The 24,240-nt window shown below is 35.0% G+C and overlaps 1 protein-coding gene across 1 annotated transcript in view; it reads left to right on the top strand.

Moving 5' to 3' along the window:
- The window catches only part of LRP1B (LDL receptor related protein 1B), a 1,636,277-nt gene that overhangs the window by 1,576,656 nt on the left and 35,381 nt on the right, over positions 1-24,240 (top strand). Inside the window, exons 78-79 of the mRNA XM_026453105.1 lie at positions 17,201-17,375; positions 21,438-21,542. Of these exons, the coding sequence (XP_026308890.1) occupies positions 17,201-17,375; positions 21,438-21,542 (280 nt within the window). The remainder of the gene's footprint in view (positions 1-17,200; positions 17,376-21,437; positions 21,543-24,240) is intronic.

Here is a 24,240-nt window from a genome sequence, read left to right as displayed (position 1 = left end):
AATTTGGTTCCATTTTCCCCCTCACTTTCAGGCACCCCAATCAGACGTAGATTTGGTCTTTTTACATAATCCCATACTTCTTGCAGGCTTTGTTCATTTCTTTTTCTTCTTTTTTCTTTTGGTTTCTCTTCTCGCTTCATTTCATTCATTTGATCCTCCATCGCTGATACTCTTTCTTCCAGTTGATCGAGTCGGTTACTGAAGCTTGTGCATTTGTCACGTATTTCTCGTGTCATGGTTTTCATCTCTGTCATTTCGTTTATGACCTTCTCTGCATTAATTAGTCTAGCTGTCAATTCTTCCACTCTTTTTTCAAGATTTTTAGTTTCTTTGCGCTGGGTACGTAATTCCTCCTTTAGCTCTGAGAGGTTTGATGGACTGAAGACTTCTTCTCTCATCTCATCAAAATCATTCTCTGACCAGCTTTGATCCATTGCTGGCGATGGGCTGTGCTCCTTTGCAGGAGGAGATGCGCTCTTATTTTTTGAATTTCCAGCTTTTCTGCCCTGCTTTTTCCCCATCTTTGTGGTTTTATCTATCTCTGGTCTTTGATGATGGTGACGTACTGATGGCGTTTTGGTATAGGTGTCCTTCCTGTTTAATAGTTTTCCTTCTGACAGTCAGGACCCTCAGCTATAGGTCTGTTGGAGATTGCTTGAGGTCCACTCCAGACCCTGTTTGCCTGGGTATCAGCAGCAGAGGTTGCAGAAGATAGAATATTGCTGAACAGCGAGTGCACCTGTCTGATTCTTGCTTTGGAAGCTTCCTCTCAGGGGTGTACTCCACCCTGTGAGGTGTGGGGTGTCAGACTGCCCCTAGTGGGGGATGTCTCCCAGTTAGGCTACTCAGGGGTCAGTGACCCACTTGAGCAGGCAGACTGCCCCTTCTCAGATCTCAACCTCCGTGTTGGGAGATCCACTGCTCTCTTCAAAGCTGTCAGACAGAGTCGTTCGCGTCTGTGCAGGCTTCTGCTCGTTTATCTGAGCCCTGTCCCCAGAGGCGGAGTCTACAGAGACAGGCAGGTTTCCTTGAGCTGCTGTGAACTCCACCCAGTTCGAGCTTCCCAGGGGCTTTATTTACCTACTTAAGCCTCAGCGATGGCGGGCGCCCCTCCCCCAGCCTCGCTGCTGCCTTGTGGTTAGATTGCTGCAGACTGCTGTGTTAGCAAGGAGGGAGGCTCCGTGGGCGTGTGACCCTCCCGGCCAGGTGTGGGATATAATCTCCGGTGTGCCGGTGTTACAGCGCAGTATTGGGGTGGGAGTTACCCGATTTTCCAGGTGTTGTGTGTCTCAGTTCCCCTGCCTAGGAAAAGGGACTCCCTTCCCCCTCGCGCTTCCCAGGTGAGGCGATGCCTCGCCCTGCTTCAGCTCTCGCTGGTCGGGCTGCAGCAGCTGACCAGCACCTATTGTCCGGCACTCCCGAGTGAGATGACCCCAGTACCTCAGTTGAAAATGCAGAAATCACCGGTCTTCTGTGTCGCTCGCGCTGGGAGATGGAGACTGAAGCTGTTCTTATTCGGCCATCTTGCTCCGCCCCCCCCCATTTATTTTCTAATGTGATCATGGTAGAGAATGTTGGGGTAAGGGTAAGATAATTCCTTATTTTAGATACTCTTTTACCCTAGATTATTTCGAAAAAATTGTCAGGGTTGTAAAAATTTGTTGAAGATCATTTTGACCCAATAGTAAAACTAGACTTTTCAGACAGATTTTTGTTTTAATATTATGCCTTCGTTAAAAAAAAGTAAAAATCATAAAAGGAAAATAATTTTAGGCATATGTGTTTATACATAAAAGGAAATTTATTAAGAACCAAGGTATGTTTTTCCAAGCAGATATTAAATCATATATGAGTCGAAACTACAAATGCTGATTATTAAAATTAACTCATTCAACTGATATATATATTGAGCAACATTAAATATTCATTGCTGCAGGCATTGGGGATCTGTAAGTATAAAAGTTCTCTGAAGACACTTGACTTTTATAACTTTGATGAATAGAAAACCAACTGACATATCTTTTGAGAGTATAAGTTAGATAAAGCGGACTTCGAGTTCTATAGTCAAAAATGATAAAAGATCAGAAATGGACTTTATTTCATACTACTTAGGAGCATACCATTATTTTTCACATAATTGTTTGAAATTTCAGCAGCACATTTATAAAATTAAACTATTGATAAACTTTTATCTCTACACCATGGAACTTGCACTTGAAATATTATTAATTATATTTAATAATTTTGGTGAGCATGACTGAATAAAACATTTTAACAGTGCTTAATTACTCTTGTTGGCATCATAGCAGAAACTTTTTTCCATGCCAAACTCACCTGATATTGAGGCAACTCTAATCTCACAATGCTTCACCTTTACTCATTCCAAGGTAGTTTAATCTTCTACTTTTATGCCATGTTAGCATTATAGACATGTTTTGACCCTTCTTTTTACAATGTAAAGAAGAGTCCATATACAAAGCAGTATAAAGACAATGAAAGGCATCTCAAAGTTACTTAGTTGTAGGTTGAAAAATGATATGTCTCACAACTAACAGTAACCTTTTAATGGATTTGTATGTACATATCTATTGGGAAATCTCCTCTCCCTGAAAAAAACTAATGCATGGCTTTTCATGAATAGAAATCATGACTGTGATTCTGCTATACTTGGTCTTAAGTAAACTGAATGGATTCACAAATAATTACTTGAAAACAAAATTGAGTATTTAAAACAATGTAACACATAAATTATGCAGAGACATACAGATTAAACAAAAATATTTATTTGCGGCTTACCTCAAACCAAACAAATTGTTGCTACTTAAATGCCTCTGCTAACATCTTTTTAAAAGTTCAAATGTAAATTTAAGAGTCAATTTTAAACATAGTTATTTATATCAAATTTGGAAAGTCTACTAAATATGCTTTGATAAAAATGCTATGAGTCAGAAATCTTTAAATGCTTTAAAGCGAAGAAATAAAATTCCTTTCTTATAGATAGTATGATAACCTTTATGTTTAACTATTAAAGATTTAATCACTACAAACTGGTATTATGAGTCTGTTTTATATAAAAGATATAAGCTCTTTTGTAGGTATACTGCTAGAAACATTTGGTATTTATCCTTATTATAGATAAGAATGGCTAAAGAGACTATGAGTCAGTATGTCATCGTCAGCTGTCAAGGAAAAAAGTCCCCAAATTTTAAATTTGTATGTTCTGAGTTCAAGGGTATAAAGATGAGAGAAAGGAAAGATTTGTAATTTACCCTATGGTCATATAGCCTATCATCAAATAAAGAATATATAATAGCAGAAATAGAAAATCTATGAAAGAGTACATTTAATTTCATTTTTCTAGATGTGAAAATACATAAATATTAAATAAATATGATTAAATATTTATTTAGTCATAAATCTGATTAAATAAACATAGACATTTTTAAATCCACTACGTTTTCCAGGAAATAAAGTGAAAGTCCCAACAAATAAAAGCAAAGTTAAATTAAAATGTAACATCATGCCAGAGACAGTAATTTTTCACAATATAGATCCTCGATAAAATGAAAATAAATTATTAATAGAAAAACCAATGTAACGGGTTGCCTCACAGAATCAGATACATCTTAAGTACAGAGCACCATGGGAATGGGAAGGCACTTGGTCTGTAATAGTACTAGATTAGTTCAAAGGTCAAGTGACCACATTTGGAATTTTTTTTTTTTTTTTTGCTTGCAATATCCCTTGAAGATTAATGTCTAAATCCATGGTAATAATATAATTTTAATTTTACTTTGACAGAACAATTTGTATTTTATTAGTTTTGAGAACTTGGAAGATTTATAATGATTATCTCAGAGCAACCTTTCCTTGAAAATCAACTGACAGAAATGAACCAACTCATTGGCAGAAACAAATACATTCAGATGAATGGGACCATATAATGAATGGCACCTGATTTAACTGATTGCTCGATTAACATCTCAGGACAAGAATTAAGGTCACTTCCATGGTACCTCTAGACCATGAAGACCTAGAATTAAGCTAAAATTTTTCAACTTCAGATTTCGGTGCTCCTTACATTGGAAAGTAATGTAGGATTCCTATTCTTTTAAAGTTTTGACCTTTTTGCTCAGATCCCTCATCTAGACCTAAGTAAATAAAATGTCTTAATACAATTTCAGTGGATTTTGGAACTTTGTTGGACACATACTCTGAGTCCATGCTCCTAGAATATATCAAATGAGAATCTAGATTTGTTGGATATAGCATCAGATGCTTCACTTCATAATTTCTAAAATGATCCATGAATTTAGAATGGACCTTAGCACTGAGTCATTGAAAGTAAGTAGATTAGAACACTGATGAAAATAGTTTTATGATTGGGCTTACTTCCATGCACAGATTAGATTATGACCGCAAACTGAAATCCATTGGAAGCTAAAAAGCTTAGTCTAATTCTGTGGCATGCCACATTTCTGAGAATTTGGAAGTCTCATTTTCATTCAGATGGCATGTCTAGAGTGGCCAATAGTTGGTTCATTGATCCAGCACCTGAGTGTCTGTTTTATGTAGGCACTGGATATCCAAGGGCTCTCTCATTGGCACTTGATGGCATCTGTATTTGCTTCCCAAGTGATTTTCCTTTCCAGCCTCCCTCTTTTATTCCTCCATCTGAACACAAACCCATGCTGGTAAACTTCGGTTAGTTTCAGAATAGGACAAACCAGCCTTGGATGATCCAATATTTATAAAAATGTATAACTTGCTTAGTGGTTTAAATCTAAACAATCAGCAGTATTACTCTTGTTCTCTGCCTTCTGTAGTGCCCTGCGTTCCAAGGGTAAGTGCTCATTTATTAATTCAACACATATTAGTAGAGCATCTACTGTGTGCCAGCTACTGAGGCTTGGGGTTTCATTATGAATAAAACGGAAAACTGCTCTTATTGTACTGCTTTTTTTATATATAAAGAATATGCAATTATGTTATATGTCAGGTAGTGAGACTAGAGATGATGAAAAGTAAAGAAGTATAATTAAGAATCTAACTACTTCCTAAATAAAGAGAAAGGTCAGAGGTTTCAGAAGCAAAAACATGTTACTTACTATGTCATATAGTTTCTCACTGCAGTATCTTTCTGTACACCATATACATGAAAGAGTAATAACTGAATCTCATCTCCTTAAGGGCAGAACGATTTATGAGGATGATTTTTAAAAATAGTGTTTCTAAATGAAAGTATCTGGGATTAGTATTTTATTGATGAATTAGAGTGATTGAATGCATACCTCTAATCTTGTTAAAGGTTAAATGCTATTAACAATACAATGAAAGTGATTTTCTGAAACCTTTGAATTATTATGAAAGTCTTAGCACAGAGGGAACCTGACTATTACATATCAATAAATTGTTTATTTATACACATCTGACCTAAAGAAATGGCACATTTAACCAGGGGATCCTTGCTAGTTTGTATACATTATTCTGCCAGGTGACCTTTTCAAGGTGACTCTCAATATTTTAGTGATTTCTGATTAAATAATAATCACTTCTATAATCTACTTTTTCTTCTTGATGTCACACCAATGTAGAAATCTCTCTCTCTCTCTGTGTATATCACACACCCCTATCTATATCTATATATATCTTGCTATCATACCAATATAGAAATCTCTCTCTCTATATGTGTGTGTGTGTGTGTGTGTGTGTGTAGATACATATACCTATCTATATCCATAGATATCCATATATATAGATAGGTATATGTATCTACACACCCACATACCTAGAGAGAGATTATCCATATATGTAGATATCATATATAGATATCATATATAGATATCTAAATCTATAGATATCCATATATTTTGATATCCATGTATAGATATCTGTATCTATAGATATCCATATATAAATATATATCCACATATAATTATACAGACATAGATAGGTATATAGATATCCATATATATATACACACACAGAGAGAGATATAGGTATATAGATATAAATATCTAGGTATATATAGAGATAGATACCTAGTTATACATATGTATATATAGATATCTAGATATATATAGGTATATAGATATATAGATATCGATAGGTATATAGGTATCCATATATAGATATAGATAGATATTTATATAGAGAGATTTCTACACTGGGGTGATAGCAAGATATATGGATATAGATCGAGATAGATATGTATATATATATATGGAAAGATAAATATACATCTATCTTTATCATCCCTCTATTTATCTATCATCTAACTTTTCACTCATATTTTTGGTTGTGTAGTAACATTGAAAAAAACTAGAAGCAAAGTACATTTATGTGTATCAGAAATCATTGCTTCAACATATAGATTTGAAGTGGGTAGCTTGAAAGAAGGAAGAAAGTAAGGATGGAAGGATATAAAAGAGATACAAAAAAGGAGGAAAGAATGAAAAAGGAAAAAGGAAGGGAAAGATAAAATTATGTACACAGGAACTGTATGGGTGTGTATAAGATGGTCTCGTATTCTCTCACTATGATGAGGTGAGATGTTGCCTGCCCTCCGGTTAGGCTACATACAACGTGATGACAATAACTTTCCTCATGATGCTCTTATCTGAGATGGAAATGTTTTTCATGATTATCTCCTATCCAGCTTTATTCACCATCCATTTCTCCATGAATTCCTTTTCAGTTTTCGAAAATTTGAGTCATTACTTTGCACTCTGAAAACATTTTGTTTTGTTTTTTGTAAAAAATAAAGCCACGTATTTGCTAATGAAAATCTATTATTGATCTCAATTGTTTTCAACTATGTTAGCCTTTATGATTCTATCAGAGTTTAAGCACTCTGGAGACATGTACAGTATTAACACTGTGGATACTAACACAGCAGATGTTAATAAATTGTATTAGGTTGAAATTAATTGAACCTTAATACATACTCAGGGTCTTGATAGAGAAATTAGGGCCTAAATATGGCAAATGGCTTGTTTATGGCTGTGGAGGCATGGCCTATATTTGCATGCTTCATTTCCATTCTTTTTCAGGCCATCATATGCTTATTCACTTATTTGGGTTTCAGTTAGCCTCATCTGTTAAGCCATATTTAGCTGTCATCTGCAACTCAGCTTGCTCACAAGTCTCAAATGACTTTACCACTTATAAATAGTTACTTGCTAAAATCTTTTGTAGCTGGACTGCTTTAAAAATAAAGAACTACTCAATTCAAAACACTGTTTATAAACAAAAATTATGAATACTTCCTATTAGTTTGTCTGGTTAAAAAACATTGTTATGATAGCTCTATGAGTTGATTTTTGACTATTTTGAAAACTATTGATGCCATCATTGTTAATATGCATTTTACAATGGCAGTCTGTCAAAAATTGAAATGCTGGTACTTTAAAAATCCCACCCCATATGTCACTCACTCAAATCAAATTTTTGGATAATTTGGCTGAGTTTTACATTTTCCTTCTCCCTGGACACTTAGAGATGTCACTGATCAAGATAGATTTTATTCTTTAATTTTCAAAATTCCTTTATATAGAAATATTTGAAATACACTACTATTTTCATTAGTAAAATAGAAAGTGGTATTTCCTTAGGCATGCTTTCCTGATGAAAATTTATCATTTCTAATCAGAGTTTTGCAGACATTTTTTCCTCAGTGAATATTTAATTGGCATACCTGGATTTAATGTTTGCCTACTTTATTAAACACAGCTCTGACTTTGGAAGGTATATTTAGCACTAAGCAATAAAGTTTAATTATTAAAAATCTTAGGCTATGTAAAACACTTGAGGAATGTAAAAAAGGATCAACCTAATATTACTTAAATCTTTTTAAATTCTGTTTCCTGATTTAATTCTTCAAAGGCATAAATGTATACATAAATGACAAATTGTATACAATGTATACAAGTTACTCTATGTGTTTTGACTCCTAAGCCATGCTAGATGAACAATTGACACTCATCTGCTGCTATGTATCTCTAGGTAATGAAAGGCCACAATTGCTCTTATTAACATATTTAAGAATTACAAAACTTTTCCAGAAAACCTTTCCAATGTCCTCATCCTAAATTAGATGTAAGTAAATGATAATGCTGTAGGTATGTCTTACTTTGTGGTTTCTCGGCTATTACTTTGGTTTACTTATTTGTTTAGAGTGTCCCAGAGTTGATCATGTCTGATAATGAATACATCACCTTGATGGTTCAGTGTTTTCTTCAAGTGTGAGAATCCCATGCTTTGAACCAACTATCCATAGATAGAGAGAGAAACATCTAACTTGGATTGGAATGAGAGACTGCAAAGGATAACATCTGACATTCGAACCTTCAGCTGAGGTGTGGGAATGCCAGCTTGTGTCCCTGAGCTTTGAGATTATAGGCTGTGTTACTATCATGCAGACTTCTTGTGGGTCTGCTGCCTTTGCCGCTACAGGATCCTTTAATATTCCAACTGGTGGGTAGGTCCTAGGATATCCACAGAGATGGGATGCTTTCCATTTTAAATACACAGAAAGGAAAGAGAACAGCAAAGATATTCAAATTGCTTTGTAGATTTGTTTTCCTGAATGTATTTATGAATCACTAAATATGAAACATAAGAATTTATCCTCTACAGTTAGGCCTATTTGAGTTTGAAGTTCTATTCTACCACTTATTTGTGTGCAAACCTTGGCAATTGCTTAACCTCTATGTGCATCAGTTATATTTGTCTATAAAAAGAGGATAGCACCATCTAATGCTTGTGACCATACCAAACCCATGTGCCTGGCATGTAGGAGACACTGAAAAATGCGTGTTTATCATCATCATAATTATCATTTACATCATTTTACTAAAAGAAATCTATAGTCCTAGATAGAGAGCACCACTGGGAACTAGTGGGTGAGGAAGGAATCGTGACATAATCTTAGGCATCATTTAATGTAACTGCTTTAGTTCAGAGATGACCAAAGGGTATCTTAGAGAATTTAATCAGGTAAATCAGGTGAGGTCAGATTGTTAGGCTGAGGAAGGACTGGACTTAGGCTTCCAGTACCTCAACTTCTGTCCATTTTTTTCTCTTTTCCTTATTATCTCATCCCAGTATAAGTATTCATCAAAAGTTTATAAAATTATATTGTTGATTGCTCTGGAAATTCTACATTTCATACAGATATGGAAGCAACCATAAACCACTCTGCAGGGATAATACCAGCAGAATGCATAGGATCTACTGCCTCTGGGACACAATTAAATAACAGTGAAGGTGGAATATAAATTGCACTGAAACTGGCTCCTCAGTTATAGAATGCCTGGGGATATGCACTGTGAAATTTACCTAGTCTTTGTGATGGTAATTCCGTCCTACATTTAATGTGTTGTTGGTTTGTGTATATGAGTGCAGCCTTAAATTATCAAATGCATACTTAAATGATGAATATAAAACCATTTCACAAAATTTATTTTTAAAGGCTAGATTAAAATTCAGTGAAGTAGAACAATAAGTGTACATTAATATAATGCAATTATATTAATGTCTAATTCTCATATACTTAGTTTGCCCTATATAACCTTTCTGAATTAGCCATTAAAGGCTCTGCAGTTTCTCATTATCCTTATATGGTATCTTCATACCCTGCTTAGCTGATATTAGTTTATTTTGATTTTCTTCTCTTTAAATTTCACACTTCACTAATTATTACAGTGTGAATAGCCCAATTGCAAATATGAGTAAATAGCTAAATAGTTTTGGCAATTACTTTTCTATAGGAAAATATTAGGGAAATAAGTTAAATGCAGTTATAGATTGTATAGCTATATGGCTTTCCATAAATATTTGTAAACCTGTGTATTTGCCCATACATGTGCATATTTTTATGTAGAGTCTATTACTGTGGAAAGATTAAAGGAAAATGCGTTTGCATTTTCCTTGCATTGTATTTCTGGTTGCATGAAAAGAAACATTAAAAGAGAAAGAAAAAGAGAGAGAGAGTGTGTGCAATAATGATCTCCCTTGAAAATTACTTTACTTCTGTTGCAGAAAATAGCCATTCATTTATTCTTCAGTTACTATCTACCTAATTACCATCTGAATATTCTATGATTACATATTCATCATTGTCCTTTAGATTACATGATTGTGTTTGGTGCTACTAGGTAGTTCTTAGTGTAATTACCCTAACAGAGGTTATAACAATTTTTATATTGTGAATATAAAGGGTTGTGTAATTTCATGGTTCGCTCTACTTTCTTAGCACAGATTAATTACATTTCATTATTATTCCTTCTTACTATATCTAGACTATCTCATCTGTTATGCCATTCAGGTCAGTAAAATGCTCAAAACTTATGAGATGGCATGCTCGATAGGAAGGAAGATATTACTTTGGGTAGTAATAACTTTAGGCTTTGCCACAGTAACCATTTAGATCAATGTTGGGTCCTTTTTTCTTCTTGCTTTAACCTTATGATCGACTTGTCAGTTATCTCAGAGCTAGTGTGCCATCATGCATTTCTGAGCTCTTTCCAGGGTTCCTAGCATACAATAAGGCGCATACATGTCCACAGCAAATAATCAATTATGAATTACTCATTTCCATTTTATATTCATAGCCAAATTACACATGTTGTTCATAAGATGATTAACTGTACCGTTCATAAATTGACTACTTCTATTGACCAGTGTACCTAGACTCATCTATCTTGTCTTCAACCACTCTTTACTATATTCTGTCCCTTCCTTATCCCAACCCCTACAACAACAACAACAAAAATCTTTTATTATCAGTATTTTTCTTCTAAACTGTCATTTTCCATCTATCGCTGTTTCCAACTTTATTTTAGTGCTACTAATTATTAAGCTAAATTTAAAATTTGAACAACACAATAAAATGGTTGTGTGTGAAAGTGGAGTGTGAGTTGAGTGGTTGTGTATCTATATTATAAAGTAGAAGGTCATCCCTTTGCTGCACACCATCTCCTTTATTTTTGGGGAAATTATTAAGTTTTTCATTTAGATTTGCCTACTTCTCCATATTCAGTAACATTTCACTTAGCAAAGGTGAAATATAAAAATTAATTCAGAAGGCTATAAAACTCCAACAACAATTGGTCCTCTTGGTCCTTTACTAACAAATGATTAGTAAAGTATCAATACATTTTACTTAAGAAAATATGTATCTATCTTTATAAAGGCTACTTTCAAAATGATTTTAAAGATTTGTGGTGCTTAAAGTAGTAACCCCAATGGGATCATTAATATTTTTAGTGCTGTGGGATGAAAAATAAAAAGGTGTTTATCTAATAACTATTAAGTTTCTGTTCTTTTTTTTTTTCTTCAGAGCTTATAGGTCAGGAAAGTAACCTTTAGAACCAAAGTAAACAATTACATACTGAAGAAGCCTTCTCATATACTATTCTTCAGACTTTGCTAAATTAGTAAGCCAGTTTCCACTGGGCTGAGAAGTACTAATGAAGTACTCATTTTATTAGATAAATGGCTGAATTGATACTTGGAATTTAAATATGAGTGTGTAGTAATTATGTGAGAGTATATAGAGAGGTGACACTCATGAAAATATGGCACATATTTATACAAGTTTACACAGATGCTTGTAATTCTAAGTGCATTATAGATGTGAAGGGAATGAGAGAGAAACTAGCGTTCTTATGATTTACTAATATTGCAGTTATTACTTTAAGTCAATTACAGAAAACCTGGACTTTGTTTGAATCACCCAATTTAGAAATAGAAAACACCATCAGATGTTTCAAACTCTTTCCTAGACTTGCACATAGCATGCACCATGATAACATTTGAAATAACAGAGGACACTTGAAGAGATTATTTTGCTTTACAATTTACAAGTATCCAATGATTGTGTCGTAGCCGAAATATCAGATGCTAAAGTCTCTTATTAAGTAAGATCTGCTTTCTGCTGTGTTCAGGAGTCTTGGAGTGGGAAATGAGTAAATAGGAAAGCCCTTAAGATAAGAGAGAGAGAGAGAGAGAGAGAGAGAGAGAAGGAAGCAAGAGAAAGAGACAAAGGCATTTCATAAACGTCAAAGAATAGGCCCTAGAATCCTAACTGGGGTGCAGGAAACAGTCCAACTAAGCATCTTAACTCAGCAGCTTCCACATGCTTCAAATATTAAGCCAAATAACTGGAGATAGAAGATTTTCACAGAAAGGCAATGGGAGGCAACTCTGCCAGGGCTGGAATGTAGTGAGCAACTCTTTGCCCCTGAATTTTAACTCAGCATGGAGTGTCACACCAGTTAGAATGGCAATCATTAAAAAATCAGGAAACAACAGGTGTTGGAGAGGATGTGGAGAAATAGGAACACTTTTACACTGTTGGTGGGATTGTAAACTAGTTCAATCATTATGGAAAACGGTATGGCAATTCCTCAAGGATCTAGAACTAGATGTACCATATGACCCAGCCATCCCACTACTGGGTATATACCCAAAGGATTATAAATTATGCTACTACAAAGACACATGCACACGTATGTTTATTGCGGCACTATTCACAACAGCAAAGACTTGGAATCAACCCAAATGTCCATCAGTGACAGACTGGATTAAGGAAATGTGGCACATATACACCATGGAATACTATGCAGCCATCAAAAAGGATGAGTTTGCATCCTTTGTAGGGACATGGAAGCAGCTGGAAACCATCATTCTTAGCAAACTATCACAAGAAGAGAAAACCAAACACCGCATGTTCTCACTCATAGGTGGGAACTGAACAATGAGCTCACTTGGACTCGGGAAGGGGAACATCACACAATGGGGCCCCCATCATGGGGAGGGGGGAGGGGGAGGGATTGCATTGGGGAGTTATACCTGATATAAATGAGGAATTGATGGGTGCTGACGAGTTGATGGGTGCAGCACACCAACATGGCACAAGTATACATATGTAACAAACCTGCACGTTATGCACATGTACCCTAGAACTTAAAGTATAATAAAAAAAAAAAAAAAAAAGAATGTGAACTGGGTGAAATGAAATGTCTTCCCATTTGAATATCTGTAGAGAAAGGGTTCAGAGCATAAAACGATTTCTGCCATTTTTAGAGGGGAAAAAATGGCATGTCTTAAAAACATGCAATTTAGAATTATTTATTAAAGTGCAAATTCTAATATTTGCTTTTTTCCCAATTTTATCATAAGCAAACATTTATTTTACAGTCTTGGATTCTATTTTTATGCCATGAGGCCAATCAACTGCATTGAATAATGCATATCTGACATGCTATGAAAAAAATATTGGATGCATTAAAGAGTGAAGGATTTTCTGTAAAGCATAAAAAGTGAACCATGAATATCTTTTAAAAGTTGTTCCTACAAAGAGAAAAACTATTTAGCCTAGTTAGCTAAATAAATGAGAATTTCTAAAATATTCAAAGGTAGCTCATGTACCTCTTATTTAAAAGAAAAAGCATTCTCTGTTGAAGTGTAATATACACAGAAAAGTTTAAAATCACAAGAAACAGTTCAATTAAATATTACAAGGTGTACACATCAGTTTAAATCAGCATTCAAGTCAAGAAAAACATTCTCAGCACCGCAAAAGTTCCCTCATGTTCTTCACTGTCCTTTCTCCTCTCCCATAAGATAAATCCTTCATGACTTCTAAAACCATAGATTCGATTTAACTTTTGAACCTTATATAAATTTTAAAAAAGTAGTCTATTTTTGTGTCTATTTTTCCTCAATATTATTGTTGTGAGATTCATCCATATCTTTGCTTATAGCTGTATTTTGTGTGTTTGTATACGTGCATTTTACTGTATAAATGAACCATAGTTTATCCATTCTTGGGACAGACATTTAGACTTTTTTTAATTTGGGCTGCTTTTATAAATACTGCTGTGCATATTACATGTATGTTTCTTGACATACATGTGCATGCTTTTCTTTTGGGTATATGTTAACAGTGGAAGTGCCAGGTCATAAGGTGTTCATATGCTGAAGTTTAGGAGATACTGCCAACCATTTTCTAAATTGGTTGAACTAATATTCTCTCCCACGGGTAGTAAATGAGAGTTTCCACTATTATTATATTATCAATCTGGTGGGTGTGTAATGGTATTTCATTGAGGTGTTAATTTAATTTGCATCTTCTTGATTACTAGTGAGTTATGTACAGGCCCACATCTTTTCATTTTATTCTTTAGTACTTATTTATTTATTTATTTATGAGACAGAGTTTCACTCTTGTTGCCCAGGTTGGAGTGCAATGTCATGATCTTGGCTCACTGCAACCTCTGCCTCGTGAGTTCAAGCGATTCTCCTGCCTCAGCCTCCTGAATAGCTGGGATTACAGGTGCCCGCCACCATGTCTAGCTAATTTTTTGTATTTTTAGTAGAGTTGGGGTTTCTCCATGCTGGTCAGGCTGGTCTCGAACTCCTGACCTCAGATGATCCACCCACCTCAGCCTCCCAAAGTGCTGGGATTACAGGTGTGAGCCACTGTACCCAGCCCATCTTTTTAATATTAAACTAAGATTTAATTTATGCAAAAAATACTTATAATTAGCATAGCGCAGATAAGTTTTTTAACTTTGACCTTTAGTAGTTTATGTTAAATGCAAACTATTCTTTGCTGGAGTATGGTCCTGGACATTCATCAACCTTCAGAATATTAACCCATTTTTTTCTAGTTATTTGGGTCTTTTCAAGGGTATAGTTATAAAACCAAAGTGCTTCAAAACTTTAAATGAGAAATTACATTTTAATTTTGGTTTTCAATGTTAGTTAATAAATAAGCTATTTTGGTCAAATCAAATCTATTTACAAGTATTAGACAATGTAGTCCTTTTGCCAACTAGTAAAATTCTCTCCAGATCAGCATTTCTTACATTTTCTAGTTCCCATGGGAACTAGCTGGGCCCCATTTCAGACCTATGAATTAAAATCTAGGAGCAGGTGGCAGGGAAAGGCACTGGAATTTTCATCTGCAAATAAGTTCCCTATATGATTCTATAATTAATTATATCCACCATGGCAACCTTTGAATAATGACATAATAAGAAAATGTTGCAAAGAAACATCAGCAGACTTCTGTTTCATCAGACAGCTCATCAGCCCTAGTGGATGAAATTTTAAAGCAGTTGGGGGCTAATATTAAAAGAGTTTTTTATAAATTAGAGGTATCTTGCAACCTGCCTAAAGAAGGTTTTTCTTCAGAGGTTTCCGCATTGAATGGGAGGCTGTCCTGGATGATCACATAGACTGCTGTTGATATATTCCTCATAAAGTAAAACAGCATTTGTGTTATGTACATATGCCCTCCAAGCCTAGAACAACTACAGAAACCATAATGTATGGCTACTAACACTATGTTAAATTTCAGATCTCCAACTCTCTCACCTTTTGAAAGTGCTATATGTCTTAAATATATCCAAAACCCTTATTAACAGACTTAAACCCTGAATCTCAGTGAAGGTACTTGGCACAGTGCAACGGCAAGCATAGGAATGCTTGAAATAAATTTCCGTAAATATGAAGCAAGTCTGTCAATAAATTTCTCTCTGATTAAATAAAGGGCTAGATAAACATAAACATGAGAATTATAAATTATGTTTTAATTTTTCTTACCCATTATAATTGTCATATAGCAGGATGAAGTTTATAAATTGTGATTTTTATCTCAGCTAATCTAATATTGCTTCACAATTAAATAGAAAGAAATTGCATCTTCTAAACACAAAGTCTAGAATCAATTTAATCAACTATTTTGCATAGGATCATTTGTATTATTAATTTCAATATTTAAGTGTGATAAATGATAATATATCCATATATAAAAACATAGACATGTTTGCTTTTCAAAAGACAGAAGCAGAATGTCTAATTCTATTGTTAGAGTGGTTGTTAGATTATTAACTGGTCTTTGTTTCATTATGCATGTTCAAGGGGTATAGAAATATTTGGGTGAAGTGTTCCTTTGTAGTTGAGAAAATTGTCTGTGATGCTCAATGAGAAATGGCCTTCAAAACAATAGGTTCAGATTACAGGGAGCTTCGTGACTGATGGGAAGATTAGTCTTTTACCTTAGAAAAGGATAATAGCCTAGATTTCTGTTATTATTCCCCATGAATGATGGATCAGTTAGTCTCCCAGCTTGCTTTCCTCTTGCAGTTCCATGAGAGGTATAACTTGTCGTTTGCTCACCTGCTCAGGCATGCAGAAAATACCTGGATTTTTTCTGCTACATGTACAGGGAGGCTTATTTCCACAAACTAAAGTCAGGTGCAGGGGTAGGAGTCCTCTGCTCACCACATGTGGCTGACTGCCACTGTTACTCCTTGAGACTGTCATCACAGCACTTACTACTGTTACTGCTTGGGACCATCATTACAAGAATGAATGAAGGAGCGAATGTAGAAATGAAAACTTAAGACAAAAAAAAAACTGCTTTAAGGAAAGGGCCAGGGGAGGAAGAATAGAGCTCCCTGCTTCTAGTGAGCAAAGGCAATCGCCAAGCTTCTATAGCCTTTCGTATTTATTGGGTAATAAGAGCAGGTCGGCTGCTGAATTGATCACAGGTTCATATTGTTACTGACAGGCTTCAATTATGCCTAATCATAAGAAACATTTGTGGCTGGATCGTGACTGCCCTCAGCAGTCCTTCTGGGTGGCATACACAGTTTGTCAGTTTGACAACATTCTGCATTTATGAGAAACAGTTTGTGGCTTACTCACATAGCCTTCAGTGGTATACCGATTTGATCACAACCCTCATTCTTTCGGCCTCCAACAACCAAACATTACCCTGTTCTCTGGATGAAAAGAGGAATGAAAGAGGCAACAATAAATGACATCCAAAGAAATGTTAAGCATTTCTGTTCATTTCAAACTATACTTATGTTGTTCATTAGAAAGAAAGCGAAGGGAACTTGTTAACTTAAATATTCAGAACCAAACGAGTTTGTCAGCTAGCATTATAGCAACACAAGCTCTCTCCTTTTAGCCAGAGGAAAATGATGCCTAACTCAAAGAGGAGAATCAATAGCCATTATTAAAGAATTCTACTTTATGTGTAATTATAAGCTGTTTTTACAAATTAATCTACCTATTGATTGATCATTTTTAAGTAATAAATGAAAGGCTCACCTTTATTATGACTGAAGAAAAATGTCCTGTAATATAATTTTATTTTTCTTTGTACCTTTTTTCCTAGACGTGTGCCACCACTATTGTGTGAATTCTGAATCATGTACCATTGGGGATGATGGAAGTGTTGAATGTGTCTGTCCAACACGCTATGAAGGACCAAAATGTGAGGTTGACAAGTGTGTAAGGTGCCATGGGGGGCACTGCATTATAAATAAAGACAGTGAAGATATACTTTGCAAGTAAGTGGATATCCAGCTTAATTTATAAAAGCATTTGGACCCCAATGGACATTGCAGTTCAGTAATAAATTGTAAAAACTTTGTAGATAGTTTTTATTCTAAAATTCTGTATTGTGCCCATTGCAGTTTTAATGACTAGAGAATAAATCTAGTTCATTTTAATTTAACCCGAACTTACTCAACATCTATTGGAATTATCTGGGAATTATGAAAATCTTTTATGTAATAAGATGGTCATATTATTCTCTATGCCAAATATTCCTAAGCAAGAAATGCTGGCATTCAGCGTACTTCTAAAAACTACATGTAATATTATTCAATTAGATTAGCTCAGGCTTTTAATTGTTTCATCATTGTAATTGATAGTAAGTAGGTTTGCTTTTCTGTTGCAAATTGATTTGTCAAAGGTGGAGCAAAAGACCTGTCTAATGAAAACACACATTGATCCTTTTTTTTTTTTTTTTTTAATCTGACTTTGAACATTATGATCTAAAGCAAACAGAAGGAATAATGTGTTCTGGGAAGTAACTAAAACAAAAATCTTCGAAGCTGACTTTCATTGCACTGCCTTTTACCCTTTGGCTTTAAGATTAAGTGAATGGAGAACAGAACATCACGGGTAAAGGGTGGTGCCATTCAGTTTCTGTTGTGAAACAAGTCTCTGCCACTGAGGTTAGAGATCAATCCTCACTCCAGACCTCTTTTAACAGCTTTTTAAAGGAAGGGCTTATAAAGGACTGGACTCTATCACTTGCCTTGCTTGGGAGTATAATAAATAAGAATATGAGATAGGAAAGCATGCCATAAAGTGTCCATGTCACAGCTTCCACTGAGAGCTCACCAAGGGTGCCGGATGAGTTATGTTGCTCTGCCAAACAAGACCCAATAAAATGTTATTACAAACAACATCAACTTTTTAAATTTACTCTCATTTTAGAATTTACTCTAAATATGATTTGTATTATCATTATGAATGACATTTACACAAACCTGCAAAATTGGGACATTTGAAAGTACATTTTTTAGTAAAGTAATTGAAAATATGATTGATATATAAATATCTGCCTTGGATAAGTACATAAAAGTGAAACAGACTTTCATATAAACTATCCAAATCATGTTTCCTCATAAATCTCATTTGTTCTTTGTGATGAAACTGTAGCATGACAGAACTGTATTTCAATTAGTGAGTGTACATTGTTCTCTATGTCCTGTGCACCATATCAGGATAAGCTACGGAATCTTCTTTACACTTCTATTCCACTTACCCCAGAGATCATGGGCTATCATATGAGAAATGATGTGAGCCAAAGTTTCCTACTCATTTTACCTTGGAAAAGCTCATGTGAATGTGCAGAGCCTCTTCCCTGTATGTAAGGAAGAAAGGGCAGAGCTCAGGGCCCCTCAGTATCACTTGCTATCCCGTCAAAAATGCCTTCTCCTAAACAGAAACACCAGATTCTCACAATGAGCAGGCTACCGAGGTGCAGCATAAGAGTTTGTGTTTTTTAAATGGTCTTTTTGGAAATGTATATGTAAGAATGGATAAATAACAATTGCTAACAATGAGGAGATAGTGGAACTTTTAAAATAGGGAGTATAGTAATACTTGATTTATTAAACAGGCTATATAACACTTGAACATGACAATACAAACATAATTCTTTGGATTTTCTGAAATGTGTTAGAAGATTAAAGTTCGTTTTTATTTCTATGATACTTTTCACATTAGCATTAAAATGAAGTTACGGTGCTGTTGGAATTTCTGTTTCGTAGGTAAAGAACAGATAGTAAAACAAAATTGCAATAAAATTAATCATTTTTACTTAATTAGGAAAATTCAAGCCATCAAGTATATTTGTGATTACAAATAGGCAGTTGTGTTTCTAATGAACAGCCTATGAACTGTTAAGTAGAACAGGTACTCTATCAAGTATAGTGAGTATAATCTTTAAAATAGAGCCAATTGCGTATTTTTCTCTTTTCAGGAAATCAAAGTGAATACTGGTGAAGAAAGACTTGATCATAATCTTGAATAACCTAAATTATGTCTTTTTGATGAGCATTGTCATGGGAATTATTTGTGTGGACTGAATAACTAGTAATTAACTTTTGGAAAATGATACATTACATATTCTGTGTGTGTGTGTGTGTGCGCACGTGTGCTGAATGCCTCTAAAAAGAAAATTATTATGAAATATGAGCTGCACTCTTTGATGTATTGTAATGATTTAAACTATTTGTATTTCACGTTTAAAATGTCTACAAATTTCTATCTTCAATTTAGGATTCAAACAAAAACTTTAGAAGGAAAAAGAGGCAACATATTCTGTATCCATTGGAAGCAGAAGTTTCAAAGCCATCAATTAGTTTCTTTTTTTGTCTCTTTTAGATGAGATTTGTTATAGTTATCTTTTTTTTGTAGAAAATCATTTAATGTATAATGAGCTAATTTTCCCTTTTGAGGCCATTCCTTTGATAAAACAAGAAACTAATTTTTTGACCTTAGGATTTTCAAAGAGGCTGGGCATGGAGGACAAGTAAAAGTCCCTTAGATGCACTTAGTCTATCAGACACCAATACCACTGATTGCTTATTAATTCGCTGCATCCATATTAGGGTGCCTCTATAGGTTATAAAGGATGGGATGGTCTGTACAAACTTGAGACCACCCTCCCCCCGTTCTCTATGTCTTGTTCTGTTTCCCTATATTTTTATTTCACATCTTGTATATAGTTACACTGCTCACTGCTTCTGTTTACCTTGAAAAGAAATGTGATTTCACAATCTAAGCTTTTCAGAAATATCTTCAGATTAAATACCATTGAATGTTAAAAGCAGTTGAGGGAATTTCCAGTAGCTGCACGACTCACATGAGGTCAAATAAACATGCACAGAATAAATGAACTACATGCCAACCAATTATTTTTAGGCATCTCACCTATCATTAGAAATCACCCTATGACAGACGTACTACAACAGATATCCATCATGGAGAGGATCAAAGTGATCAAGCGATATTGTAGCCGGATTATTTTGTCAAGGTTATGTCCAGATGCACTGTGATACCATTGATTGTTTCATAGCAGCTAATACTGACATGACCACATATTCAGAATTGCCAGCATGATCTCCTGTTAATTCTGGTTTTGACCCACAGAGTAGGTCCCTGGATAATTTGAAATGTTGATGCACATTTCTGCATTCACTCAACAGTTTTCACTGTCCAATCTAATTGTTTGACTATTTATTTAAAAAATGTAACATGGCAAGTAAAATATATCTGTGTTTTTCCCAGTATTATTAGGTTTATTTTGACGATGTAGCAGTAGTTATTTATTCTTGTCCCTAACATGTGATGTGACTTTAAACTTAGAAACATTTTGGTAAGTTTTTCAAGAAAGCCTGTCTCATTACTTTGTTGCCATATTGCACATTGCCCCTATAATATAACTGTTTTTTTGGTGGTGGTTGTTGTTGTTATGAACTACTCCATGTTTTTTGTGTTAGAATAAAAATAGTTCAACATTAGTTACAATACATATTCAAAGAGAAACAGTGGAATAAAAATGGCTACAGGATAACCCTCCACTTTCTTCTGAAAAGTGGGGTCTAAAAGTCCTAGCATTCTTTGAAACAGATTTTCCACTTTAGAAGAAAAGCTAAAGCACTTTTTTCCAGAGTACTTGATCATGTGGTTTATCATTCACACAGACGTCACCAAACCCTACTTACATGAAAAAGGAACAAGATATTGATGCTAATGTCCCTGGGAAGTGTAAATGATAGACATTAGAGTATATTTTTTCTCACAAATGTTTATATTAAATGAACTGGTTGAAAATTTGAAAATTATCAGAAGGAAAATTTTATGGCATCATTCTAACTTAAATTAAATAAAAACTGCCTCTAGTGAGTCAAGTCAGATGTCTTGAAAACTTCCTTTTAACCAGCCACTCCATCTCTCCTATATGGTGAATATTCTCATCCACAGAGAATTTATGTCAGTTTTCAGCAATAATGTTGCCAATAACAACAAAATTTTTTTCTTTGTTGTTGCAGCTGCACTAATGGAAAGATTGCCTCTAGCTGTCAGTTATGTGATGGCTACTGTTACAATGGTGGCACATGCCAGCTGGACCCGGAGACAAATGTACCTGTGTGTCTGTGAGTATTTAATCAAATCATGGGCATTTTATAATAAGCCTTTGTATGTACATGAAATCCCCGTTCTATTATTCTCCTTTCCTGGGGTAATTTTAAATGAGTGTTTCATGGACATCTCTGATCAAGTATTGTCCCTCATCAGCTCATGTGCTGCGGAATCTCCTCTTTCATCAAATTGCTAATGATTTCATGAGGAAGAGCTCATTCTGTTCTTAGCATCATACCATTTCAGACATGCATAGACCTTTGAACTTGGAAATGCCAGAGAAAATTGTAATAATTCTATTGACCTTATTCTCATATGTGAAGCCCAGAGATAATCATCTTTTATGAATCCTTTGGTACTTATGGCCATTTTTTTCAAAAGAACTTGTAATATTCTTTCAAATGTATAATGCTATTTTATGTTTGTATGAGACTTAGACTGTTTTATTATGTAAACCTATTAAGCCCCTGGCTCCTTTAGAATAACTTGAGTGTCTGGGTTTCTCAACACCTAGGAAAAATATTGGGTATATCCATAGTGCTCCTGAGAAAATCTGGAATTTAATATTTTCCCCCCTCCATGATCTGATTATCCAGAGTGGACAATTTGAAATAAAATCATTCAGATTACATGGTCACTGTTGGGAGTTTCATCACTGTTTGACTGGAAGGAGGATGCCCACGTATAACCCACATCTGCATCCCGCTCCCGACCTTGTCAGAGTAGCATGTGATGAGTGTGTTTGAGAGAGAAGTGAGCACATCTGGGAACCTTTCATTCAAATGTTACTATCTCTGTATGAAATGAATTTAAAACATATTTAGCAACAAAAAAGTCAGACGCTTTATTTAGCTGTATTTTACTGAAATTCTGCAGATGCTCTGTGGGGTTTAAAAGTCAGCGCTGTGACCAGAAAGAGAACCCTTGTGATCACTACTGTCAGAATGAGGGGATTTGCACTTTAACTGCGTTTAATGAGCCGAGATGCAAGTAGGTTTAACCTTCCACTTACCGCTGCGCTTCGTGTGACATCATTTCAGGCCACAGTTCATTGGTTTAAATCATGAACATCCACATGCATTTCACAGAGTATACTTAATCTCGGGGCTCATCTGTGTCATACACACTTAACCTTTGCTTCACTCACCAACAAGTATGTGCACCACAGACTGCTAGAGTGTCTAGAAATATAATACATGTAAAAGCTTGTGGAACTGTTTAATAAAAATACATTTGCTAGAAAAGAGTAGCTTTTAATTAGAGAAGTACAGAAGCAGGTGTTTTAAGACTATTTCTGTATACTATATTTGGAATGCTAATTTTTATTTAGTAACTGACTTTTTATTTCAAACACAGATGAAGCGCTATATTTTGTTTTCCAAAATTTTACTGGAACTGCCCTACCTTCATCAGTAAGACCCTCTTTACAGATGAAAAGTCTTAGAGTAAGACCTTTTTTACAGTCTGAAAAATTTCCAGAAACTTTGTTTCTTAATAGTTTAAATCATTCTTTCTTGATTCAGTTTGTAGCGTTTTGAACATGTATGCAAAGTAAACTCATCTCCTCTGAGAAATTTCTAGGATCACCTTTGGGGTAACTGTCAATGTTCATCGCTATGGAAATTATTTTTGCATTGTGCCTTCGAGCTTTAGAGATCGATCACATCTGGCATATACTCCTTAATGACCAGTGTCATAATGAGTAGCCCTGATTGGAATCTGATCACTTCCAGTAATCTCAAAGTACCTAGTAGTGGTTTTAAAGCACAATTGTATTAAAATTCAGATATTTTATTACCAAAATGCTACTATTTTATTCATAATGAGTTGCTGAGACTTGAGGCAGAGGCTTGAGCTGAAGGAGTTTTGTTGTGAAGGTGATACTTGTTGGCATGTAAAGGAAAGTCTTGTAGATCACCCACAGGGACTCTACATCAAAAGGTTTGACCACACTTCAAGTATCAAGTGATTAGGGCTTGAACTTGGGCATTGCAACAAGAGAAAAGAATGAAGAGAACAATAGATTCATTCACATTTCAGAGTTAGTATATCTAAGGTTCTCCTTGGCCAAAAAATGATTCAGGTACTTATTTTATTTCTATTTTAGAATACCAGTAATGCTTCCTCTGAATCCCAGTCTTCATTTGTCCTGCCCCTGTCTCACTAATTCTGGGCAAAATATATCCATTTCAGGCCCACCTTTCCCACCCAAAAATAGGTCTCAGGATGACTCCCTATCCAGAGAATGTACCTGTGTTACCAGAATAAAAATCTTGCACGGGTGTAGCAGCCCACATTAATTTTTTTTCCCACTTTTTGCTCTCACTAAGTATCATCAAAGTCATACAATTTAAAAATAATTGGCCTATCTAACCAGGAAAAAATATATTAATAAAGTGGGAGTTTAGAGCACCCTCTCCTACTTTTGTGTACTTCTGTCTCTATCTCTGTATCTGGCTCTTTGGAAATGTGTGTACCTTGGTCTTCTATGCCTTAAAATCTATTCTGATAGTGGGCATAATGTGTATGCAATCAACCCTCTGTTTCCCTACACTCCACATTTGTGGGCTCAACCAAGTGCAAATCAGAAGTATTTGGAAAGAAAAATTGTGTCCGTGCTGACCCCATACAGACTGTTTCTTTCCAAATTTTTCTTTCCAAAAATTGTGTCCGTGCTGACCCCGCACAGACTTTTCTCAAGTCTGTGCGGGG

This window comes from Piliocolobus tephrosceles, chromosome 11 (assembly GCF_002776525.5).
Source record: "Piliocolobus tephrosceles isolate RC106 chromosome 11, ASM277652v3, whole genome shotgun sequence".
NCBI lineage: Eukaryota > Metazoa > Chordata > Mammalia > Primates > Cercopithecidae > Piliocolobus > Piliocolobus tephrosceles.
Note: the sequence above shows the minus strand (reverse complement) of the source record. Positions and strands in the feature narration are given on the sequence as shown.